Source organism: Misgurnus anguillicaudatus, chromosome 21 (assembly GCF_027580225.2).
Source record: "Misgurnus anguillicaudatus chromosome 21, ASM2758022v2, whole genome shotgun sequence".
NCBI lineage: Eukaryota > Metazoa > Chordata > Actinopteri > Cypriniformes > Cobitidae > Misgurnus > Misgurnus anguillicaudatus.
In genome coordinates, this window is record NC_073357.2 from 7,874,666 (window position 1) to 7,885,971 (window position 11,306).

General features: G+C 39.0%; 1 protein-coding gene across 1 annotated transcript in view; it reads right to left on the minus strand.

Moving 5' to 3' along the window:
* The window catches only part of kif7 (kinesin family member 7), a 39,547-nt gene extending 28,981 nt beyond the window's left edge, over positions 1–10,566 (minus strand). Inside the window, exons 1-6 of the mRNA XM_055185251.2 lie at positions 10,413–10,566; positions 5,822–6,216; positions 5,276–5,476; positions 2,458–2,845; positions 1,394–1,934; positions 1,081–1,239 (exon numbers count right to left, since the gene is read on the minus strand). Of these exons, the coding sequence (XP_055041226.2) occupies positions 1,081–1,239; positions 1,394–1,934; positions 2,458–2,845; positions 5,276–5,476; positions 5,822–6,149 (1,617 nt within the window). The 5' untranslated portion in view covers positions 6,150–6,216; positions 10,413–10,566. The remainder of the gene's footprint in view (positions 1–1,080; positions 1,240–1,393; positions 1,935–2,457; positions 2,846–5,275; positions 5,477–5,821; positions 6,217–10,412) is intronic.
* Positions 10,567–11,306: the final 740 nt, after the last annotated feature.

Here is an 11,306-nt window from a genome sequence, read left to right on the forward strand (position 1 = left end):
ACTTCAGACAGAGCGCAGCTCTCTGCACGTACGCGAGAGTGAGACGCTAATATGCAGCGGGTCATATTTTAAACAAAAAGTAAAGTTTGCCTCAGCTCGCATGAAACGCATTAAACTGAACAAATACATAAGGATTACTACTTTAGTTTATGTTTAGACTTCGGACAGAGGCGAGAGCGCGTGCACGTGAGACAGAGAGAAGCGCAGCTGCTCATGACGCGGCGCGCTGGATTTTAGTGGTAGAAGGAGACCAAGACGCGCGCATTAATGCAGGTACGTGCAAGAAGGAATTCTCTCTTTACAAGCTCTCCACGTAAATTGAAGCAAAACCCTCATGTGAGGAAAAGCATGCATTGTGGGTGTTAATATAAAACTATGATGATAATAATAATAATAACCATTCGCCAACTATCGTCGTGACTATCGCCATGAAAGCCTTCCACTGGCGATATGTCTGAAGATCGTCGATACACGATACTATCGTCTATCGGCACAACCCTAGTTTCTGCAAAGCTAAATTTGCAGCAATGTATAACTGTGAAAAGCACCATAGAATAAACAACAAATTCACAAAAAATGCAAATGCACGTGGTCACACAAAATGAAGTCTTGAGCACTCAGCGTGCACGACCGCCTACTTCGTGATAGCCTTATTTTTGCCAACGCTCTCATGCGGACGCATCAAGTATAAATCAGGCTTATCTAGACTCTGTTACGTTACCTCTTGTTTTATCTTAGGGGCGCAGTTTTTGCACGTCTTTGATCAATACAACATAAACCTGTTCCTGTAACTCAGTGTTTCTCAATTCTAGTCCTTTTGCCCGATGTCTCCTAGTACAAAAAAAGATTTAAACTAATCATCCCTTTCCCTTAAAAGGTTTGCTAACTTCACATGGTGCAATGAAGAACGATCAAGTGTGTGACATCACAGTACCACAAGAGCGTTTTGAAAGCATACGAAGTGGTCGCAGAAGTCATGGGTTCAATTCCCATAGAAAACTGAATCGCTTGCATGCGATGCAAGTTGCTTTGGAAAAAACCATCTGGCAAATGCATAAATGTAAATCACACCATACAAACCTGCTGTTTGTACTGCTCCATGGCATCTTCCAATGCAGCTAAGAAGTCTGTGTTTTCTTGTTGTAGTTGTTGAATCCGGGCCTGTAGTTGGGAAATGCCGTTTTCTTTGTCTCCGCTCCAGTCTTCTTCCACATGCTCCTTTAGTATGCATAAATCCCACTGCCATGATAATTATGAAGAGAATCAGACATGCCAAAATTTGCACTTAAGAAATGATGATTAGAAAAGAAGAACTTTCTTTTTAGCAACAGGCATAATTGTGATGCTAATGTTGAATACTTTAATATTTAAAAATGAACTTCCTGCAACATACCTGGTTATTCAAAGCAGCCCGTCCCTTTTTCAGTGCTGTACTGTCCTCCGTAGAGCTGCTCTCAATGCCACTGTCCAGACCCGATGCCGATGTCAGTCCGCTCCGTTCCTCCTCCACGGCACAAAGCCACTCCTTCACCCGCAACAACTGACTTGCGTTCAGCGTTCCCTCCCCCTGCAGCTCTGTAAAAAGCCTGTAGGCCGAATCCGTGCATGTCCTATAGTGGGCGCTCTCAGCCTGCTGCTTCCTCGCATCCATTTCAAAGTGCCGATGTCTTTTTTCGGGGTCGGAACGAGCAATGATGCGGGTTTCAGAGCGCTGGCGATTTTCAAGGGCGCGTCTCAGAGCTTTAATTTGGAGTTCAAGGCCCTCGACGCGGTCCGGTTCACCCCGGCAATTGACGGTCGCCCGGTTTTGGATGTTGCGGGCCCGCTTGGCGTAGTTGAGTGTGTTCAGGCTTTCATCGAAGTCTGAGGAGGAGGGGCTTATGCATGCAATCATGAGTGTCTTGGCATTGCCTCCGAGTGAGTCCTTTAAGATCCTAACAACAACAAGAAGAGACTCAAGACATAGCAACAGACTGACACACTTTGGGCTTAGATATAAGCAACAGTAACATCCTTAACAAGCACCTCTAATTTGCTTTAATACTTAGACTTGTTATGAATCTTAACTCTTTCCCCGCCAGCATTTTTCATGATTTTCACAAAAGTTTAATGCTTCCCAGAAAATGCTCTTTTTTAAATATATAAACACACAATATATTAAATGAAAGAACAGACCCTCTGCTTTAAAACGAAAAGATTCATCCTAACTTCATTACTTCTCTTTTTATCACCTCTCAAATCTGGGTAGGTTTCTTCAAAAACATAAAATTTTAAGCAAAAAGCTGAAACAATTCAATTTTTTTGAAGGACTTTTGATAGAGATCAGATGCAGAGCAATCCTCAAAACTTACACGGAAATACATCTGTTTGCCCTAGGGCCATACTTCCGGGTTTTATAAATGGCGGGGAAAAAGTTATTAATGTATAAATTAATAATAAATGTAGTAGTATCTGTACCTGGTGATTTTGGAATCTCTATATGGGATATGGGTGCCTTTTCTTTTGGGGTCTCCGAGAGCCCCGATGACATTTCCGAGAGCGAGCAGCCCGCTGTTGATCTGAATGCTCTCCTTTAGCCGCTCACCGGTGTTGCCGGTTTTGAGGATGCGCTCCGATCCAGCCAAATCCACAAAATGAAACTTGGAAGAAAGGATCTGCACGTTTCCCCCTGCCCCCCGAGAGGATCCACGCCTCTGGTCCATCAACACTGTGAAAATGGTATGGGATCGACTGGAATAGGGGTTCATCTGGGTGGCCCCTGTGTGGCGGGCCGTCATTCCGGACTCTAGGAGACTCAGAACCTCATCGAGCCCCTCCACTTCACATTCCTTCACACCGCACAGCACTGTGGGAAAACACAAAAGACTTCCTGAACAAGCTCTTATTAGTGAATAACTCTCTTTCTTTGGGAAACGTGCCTGTTGTATACTGGAACTGGTTTATATATTTTTGTTATGTTAATCAATACTCTTTTGTGAATGTTTATCCTGACATTCTCAAATAAACACCAGTAAGTAATGATGTTGTTTTTGTTTAAAGCCTTATTAACCTTAAATCCATGTAAAGTATTAACAGCTCTTGGCTTTAGTCACGACTTGCGGATGAGGGACCGAAACAAATGTTATTTCAGATGCAAATGACTTCAGATGCAAAACCCTCTAAGTGCATGGAAGCTTTTCCAATCCCACCCTCTCTCTTTCCAGCCACTTATCACTGTCCTTTCTGAATAAAGGTAAAAGGCTAAAAAAAATTGAATATCATAGTCATTTCAGTAAAATGGGTAAAAAAAACTTGCAGCTCGTGCCATTGTTGTGATTATCATCAAATTTTTGATGAAGGTGGCATTTAGTAGGGCTGCTTGATTATGGAAAAATCGTAATCCCTACTATTTTGGGGGAATCGTTATCCCGGCTATTTTGGAAACAATAATCGCAATAACGGTAATACTGACTACTGTCCCCCCCGGCAATAACCCTAACCCAGACTATTTTGAAACAATAACTGCAATCCAGATTATTCTAGAAACAATAACCGTAATCCAGATTACTCTCGAAGCAATAACTGTAATCCATATAATTTTGAAAACAATAAACGTAATCCAGATTTTTTTTGGGTAACAATAACCGTAACCCTGACTATTTTGGGAACAATAACCGTAACCTAGATTATTTTTGGGAACAATCACCGTAACCCAGATTATTTTTGGAAACAATCACCGTAACCCAGATTATTTTTGGGAACAATCACCGTAACCCAGATTATCTTTGGGAACAATCACCGTTACCCTGACTATTTTGGGAACAATCACCGTAACCAAGATTATTTTTGGGAACAATCACCGTAACCCATATTATTTTGGGGAACAATCACCGTAACCCTGACTATTTTGGGAACAATAACCGTAACCTAGATTATTTTTGGGAACAATCACCGTAACCCAGATTATTTTTGGAAACAATCACCGTAACCCAGATTATTTTTGGGAACAATCACCGTAACCCAGATTATTTTTGGGAACAATCACCGTTACCCTGACTATTTTGGGAACAATCACCGTAACCAAGATTATTTTTGGGAACAATCACCGTAACCCATATTATTTTGGGGAACAATCACCGTAACCCTGACTATTTTGGGAACAATAACCGTAACCTAGATTATTTTTGGGAACAATCACCGTAACCCAGATTATTTTTGGAAACAATCACCGTAACCCAGATTATTTTTGGGAACAATCACCGTAACCCAGATTATTTTTGGGAACAATCACCGTTACCCTGACTATTTTGGGAACAATCACCGTAACCAAGATTATTTTTGGGAACAATCACCGTAACCCATATTATTTTGGGGAACAATCACCGTAACCCTGACTATTTTGGGAACAATAACCGTAACCTAGATTATTTTTGGGAACAATCACCGTAACCCAGATTATTTTTGGAAACAATCACCGTAACCCAGATTATTTTTGGGAACAATCACCGTAACCCAGATTATTTTTGGGAACAATCACCGTTACCCTGACTATTTTGGGAACAATCACCGTAACCAAGATTATTTTTGGGAACAATCACCGAAACCCATATTATTTTTGGGAACAATCACCGTAACCCTGACTATTTTGGGAACAATCACCGTAACCTAGATTATTTTTGGGAACAATAACCGCAATCCAGATGATTCTGGAAGCAATAACCGTAATCCATATTATTTTATTATTTTGGAAACAATAACTGTAATCCAGATTTTTTTTTTTTTTGAACAATAACCATAACCCAGATTATTTTTTGGGAACAATAACCGTAATCCCGTTTTTTTTACAACTACCATAAACCTGATTATTTTGTAAACAATAACCCTAATCACAATTATTTTGGGAACGATCGTAATCCCGATTCTTTTGATTTTAACACGCTTACTTAATGACTTTAAAAACACACACACATGCATGCACAGACACATACACACTTCTTAAATCAATTAATTTGTTAAGCATTATTGAACCAATCCTTCTGTATTGTGCCACCTGCTCTTTCGCTATGCATTCTCTCACCAACAGAAATAAGCTCCTTAGAATCACAAACACTTCCTCAAAAATAATTGGTCTCACTACTCTCAACTTGTCAGTGACACTGCTATCATTTGTAGAGCAAGTACCATAATACAAAATCCCAGTCATCCTCTCAATTCATGTTTTTCAATGAAATGTGATCCAATTTGAGCTCTTCATATACACAAAGACGCTAACTTCAGTTTCCATCACCCAACTTACCTACATTACCCTTTTCATCCTCTCGAATATGTATGTCTTTACTAGCAGTCTCGACTTCCAGAAGGTCCCTGAAGACCTCTTTGTAAACCTCAATGTAGGAAACGCGGACAGAGAAGTCGATGAGGTCATTCTCGTCCAGCAGTTTGAAGATCTCGGCCACAGACCTGGGAATGATGCCCTGTTCATCATCTCTCAAAGCAGCTGCAGACAAAAAAACCAACAGGAAGTTAACTCTATACAGCAGAATGCTCAAAATCAAGATCTCAGATGGCAAGGGGAAGTGTGGCAACGGAGGCGGCAGAGGAGGTGTTGTTGGCAGCAAAAGTGTGCAAACTTATGAAAGCGTTTGAACTAGACACAGACAAGCTTTTCCTAGTCTTATGAATCACGTCTGGTCTAGATGAAGCACAATAAATAATATGCTATGAGGAACTGAAGAAAGGCACAGTTTTGATCTGTTTACTAAACACGTCAGCTGTCATGATACTCGATATACCTTAAATGAAAACATTGCAATTTAGTATAGGACCTTTAAAAGAGACTTACAAATGTCGGCTTCTCCAATGGTGTATGTTTTGCCCGAGCCAGTCTGGCCATAGGCGAAAACAGTGGCATTGAAACCATGAAAGAAGGATTCGATAAGTGGCTGAACGCAGTCCGTGTACACCTCCTCCTGGGTAGAGCTCTCCTCAAAGACAAAGTCACTGTGAAAGTGCCGGCCATTGCCCAGGGTGACCCTCCTCTCCTCAGGGTCTGCGGTGATGCAACTCTCATGGCTGTGCAGAATCTCTTTGGGTAGCAGCGGTCGAACCCGGACCGCCACCTGCACGGCGGTTTCCTCCACCTTGCTCTGACCGACTCCTTTTGGAGACATGGCTGATCCGATTAGCAGTCCCTCATTCTTTCAGAGGTCTGAGACAAATTTGGTCATCCGACGGCCACTGAATTTAAAAGAAGACATTTAAAGACTAAATGGAGTTCAATGGTGAAATAAAAATTTTTTGAGATTTTTTCCTCCAAAGTAAAATCTTTGCTTGCACACACATTTGATGCATTTTCATGTTAACTTTTACATATTAAAGAGCACCTATTTTCCAATTCACGGTTTTACCTTCAGGGTTCCCACACCTTAGATAAACTTTAAATTCAAGGACCTTTCAATGACTTTCCAGGTCCAATACCCTCAAATTCAAGGACTAAATGTGGGGACACTTTTATTAAAACTGAATGGTGAGGCTTAACAACAAAGAGAGGGTGACACGGGAGCCAGGAAGTATATCGCTATCTGAAATATTGCCAAAGACGGTGTTACAGGGACACAGGAAGTAAAGCAAGGGAGACGCAACGTCTCATTCCCTTGTCCAGGAACAACAGTTACATACGTAACCTGAGACGTTTTCATGTGTCAAACACAACAATGCAAAAAAGCATTTTGGTATGAGTCAACATTCGCATACAGAAGATAAAAGCATTTAAAGCAAACAGTTTAGCACGTTTGCTTAAAAAGTCTAAAAATTGTATGATATTATCCTACACTACACAGTAGTAGGGCTGTCACTTTTTATTCGATATTCAAATATGCATTCAAACATTACCTGAAATATCCGTATTCGAACTATAAATAAACCATCCGGTCTTTAAAATGCCATGTGTAGTGCGTTTTTTACAGTAACACCTTGTAATAGGAAGGAGGCTGAGAGGGAGACCGACGGCAACTTTGCGGTGGAGAGGGAATTAAATTGGACCAACATGAAGCTACTGTGCATGTCAAGATGGAATTATAGTTTGTATAGTTTTACATATTATTCTTTATATTGTTAAATATTATAGCAGAATAAAAAGCTTGTGTTAATATGTTCGCATTATGAAAATAGCATGTATGAAGATAATTTCATAATTTTTGCAACGCAATGTAAACTTTATATTAAACAACAACAGCATTTGTCTTGTAAACGGATTTGAAATGATCATGTGCTGACTGTTGCGTGTCACATAGACGACAGAGTCAGAGATCTGCTTAACTTAGCGGTAAGTTTAATTTCATCTCAAATATCAAATGGTTTGTGCTCTCTATCACGAAAAACGGTCAAGCAAACAGCACGCGCAGGGTTAATGTACTTGTCAATGACGGCTCACAAATGCGCGGGATAGGCTATGTATGTGAGCTTGTTGTCAATGAGATTACTTCTCACAAACACGCTCAAGTGCAGGATATGTGTGCTTGTCAATGGCGAGCAATAAAGCACGGATTCCGTTCTGGCTTTTTTTCTATTCCGTTTGGGCTTGCCTTACTCCTGCTGCTGTTTAAGTTGTCACGTTATTGTTTGTACCTATTCTGAATAGTTTTTTTCATATAAGTTGTTATTTATAAGTTGATAACCTGCTGTTTCAAACATTAAGTAAAAAAAGTAATCCAGACAGTCCTGTTTATGACTGTCATAGATTTGTGATTGAATCTCAATTATGGTGTTTTCTTCATGCGCGCGGGGGGCACCTATTTAAATATATTCGGATGAATTGCATGAAATTCGATATCAGTTCAAATTTGATTTTTCTCAAAAGTGACAGCCGGGAATCGATTCAGATGTTCCAGATCGATTCGATTTCAATTCACAAGCTATCAAATCGATTCAAGTCCGATTCCCGGCCCGATTTTCGATTCCGATTCCCGGCCCGATTTTCGATTCCGATTCCCGGCCCGATTTTCGATTCCCAGCCCGATTTTCGATTCCGATTCCCGGCCCGATTCTCGATTCCGATTCTCGGCCCGATTTTTATACCCGATTCTCTATTCAACTCAATGAATATAGATTATATAGAATATTATATTATATTATAATATATTAGAATATAGACTGAATAAATGAATGACAGGTTCCCCTCTTGATCCTTGGTAACATAGCGCAAGGCAAAAAAAGGGTGACATCTAGTGGAGAAAACTAGTAATTAGATTAACGTTAATCTTACGTTCAATGTTTGCGGAAAAAAAATTGATTCGTGGCTGTGAGAATCGATTTTGAATCAACCACAGAAAAAAAAGATTAATCGAAAAATTGATTTTTTTGCCCAGCCCTACTACACAGGGAATAATATGGTTTTTTTTAGGAAACCTCTTGCATAAAACGATGACGCGAGTTATCGTCTCCAACATAAATCTTTTTTCTTGGACTACAACACACACACGGATCATAGGCAACAGTTAACTTCCTCTGCCTGTTGACGTGGACGATGGCCATTATCATAATTTACCCGCTTCTGACTCACAGCCTGTAAGTCATCTATGTTTTCATATTTAAAGAATTTTACTACTGATTAAACCATAATTCAAACATTAGTTTTGTGCAGTGCACAGTAGCGCTTGTTGTTTGTTGTTTCTATGCTGACAAATGCAGACATGGTTTTATGTTTTAATATCCTTACCTTACTAATCTGGCAAAGTTGTTCGATCAGCTTGATCATCTGCATTTTCTGGATCAGATTCGGCTCGTATTAATTAGGGCTGGGTATTGGCAAGGGCCTCACGATATGCATCACAATACATGGGCCATGATACAATGTATCACGATACGGTACAATACGTTGCATGTTGCGATACATTGCAATGCTTTTCTTCTTTTTTATCAAAAATGTAAAAAATACAGCTGTTATTTATACTTTTTTTTAAGCCAAAAAGTGCATCCACACGAAAGCTGCAGGTGTTTTTAAATTTTCTGCCATTTTTCCCACTCCTGCTAACTTCTGAGACATTGGCCGTATATGACAGACAACTGGACAGCGACAACTACAGCAGCGGCAGAGGAGGTCCTTTGACGCACACAGAGGGATTATATCAAATGGTTTTAAAATATCGATAGCAGAGGTCGAAATATCGATACACTATCGTGGAAAAAGTAGCACGATAGTTAGCTGTATCAATATTTTTGGACTGCCCTAGTATTAATAAGGTAGTAAAGATGATATTAACTCTTGTCAGTATTGCATTGGGAGCTAATCTTTAAAACACGGTAAAGAATGTCACATTTCCGTCAGAGGTATTTCAGGCCAATCCCAATGTACTGGTTAGCTGGCCAATCAGAGGATACTGTGCTTTTCAGATCGATACAAAATCAACACGTTTCAAGGAGGCAGGGCATAGAGAAGCAACAATAATGTATGGAACGTGGAAACGAATGAATTTTTTTAACCATAAACCACGCGAATACATTGTTTTACAACAAATACACAAAATAACGTTGTTTTAACTGCTTCATAAAACGTGTTATTTCGTTTAAAAGCCTGTGCATGTATAACATTAATGGTTCTGTTTTGAAAACTTATCCCATATAGTTTCAGGGTGTTCCATGAGCTGTATCCTTTTTGAGGCAACAATGTCAACAACATTTTTAAGATGTTCTTTCTAGTCAAAAATGCATGTGCTTAATATACAGACTTTCTCAAAAACAAACTTTTCTGACGAATACAGTGATTTTAAAGGGACGTGGGCATGTTTCGCAAGACTTGATAACATCCAGATGCTGAGTAGGTACTACAGAAGTAACTGTTAACTGACTTAAAATACGAATAACATTCACCTAGGATTGTTTATTGTTGTGTTTATTATGTCGTTACAGTGTAACTGATGCTGCAATAGATTCAGATCCTCGCGCTCTCACAATAATTGTTGTTTTTGTGCGATGCGTTACGTTTTCTCTACACTAAACTACGAGACAACAATCACAAACTATGCGAAAAACAACCACAAACTGCATGACAGAAACTATGAGATACCATAATCACAGCCCGCAAAAAGCTTTGGTGTTCACAGACCCAACTAGTTTGGTAAAAAAAAAATATAACGTAAAACTTTACATTTTATTTTCGCTTATAAACAAAAACATCAACCCACAAAAATTAAGACAAAGGTGACGCAGAAACGTTTTGTTTTGAGGTTTAGTTTCATGTATTCAGATTAGCTCAACTTCTACAAAATTAGCCCGCTAGCAAACTCTTCAAAACTTCGCGTGTGTTTATCTTTAAAAATCTTGACCAAAAAAATCCGAGAACAAAAATTAAATACAACAAAACTATGAAACCCAGCAACACAAACACTATTGTTGTTTTGTGAAGTGATGTCCGTGTTAGTTTTTTTATAACTTACTTTTTTCTCAGAGTGTCTATCCATCCAATCCCATTCCTTGAGCCCGTTCCCTGGATTCAGAGCAGCTCACGACCTCGAGGATGCGCTGATGTCATTCAGTCGCCTTACAGATGCCTGAACAAAATAGCCTCCGCTACATTTCATGAATGCAAAAACGGTAACGTTAAAGCTAAACCTTTGCTCGTTCTCGTATCTTTAACACAATAATTAGGCGAAACTCTTATTTTTCAGGCTTGTCCTGACTGTACAAATTTGTATTTATAAACAAGTATGACATATTACGTGCAATTTTCATCTACGTTATCTGCAATCTTCATCTTTATAGCTTCTATTTTCTATTCGTCATTTACATATAAAAACATATCTTTAACACGAACATTAGCCTAAATCCTACCTTTGTGTTTATAAACAAGTAAGACATTTTATGTGCCATTTTAATTTATGGATGTTTAAAAACCGTATGCTGCGTCCTTTTACGGTTAAATACATGATCAAAATAGTTAAACTGTTGTTACCAAAATAACCACGACGTTACTACAACCATGATTAAAGCATGGTTAGTTAAACGTTCTTTTTTCCCATGGTAATCAATACGTCCCAAAACCATGCTTAACACAAATTAACCATGTTTTTGCCACAGTAACCATAGTTGAACCATTGTGTTATAGTAAACATATTAAAGTGTTAACAAATAATTGTGAACTAATCTAAAATAATTTTAAGATTTTAGGTTTAGTTTCTTATTTACTAAAATCTAAGAATGTGTTTTCACTGAATACCATGTCTCAAATAAAACTGCATGTGCAAACCATTTACAATTGTTCAAAAATGAGAAAATGACAGTTTTAGAGAATTAAAGTTTCATTAATATTAGTTACATGTGTGATGATGTAA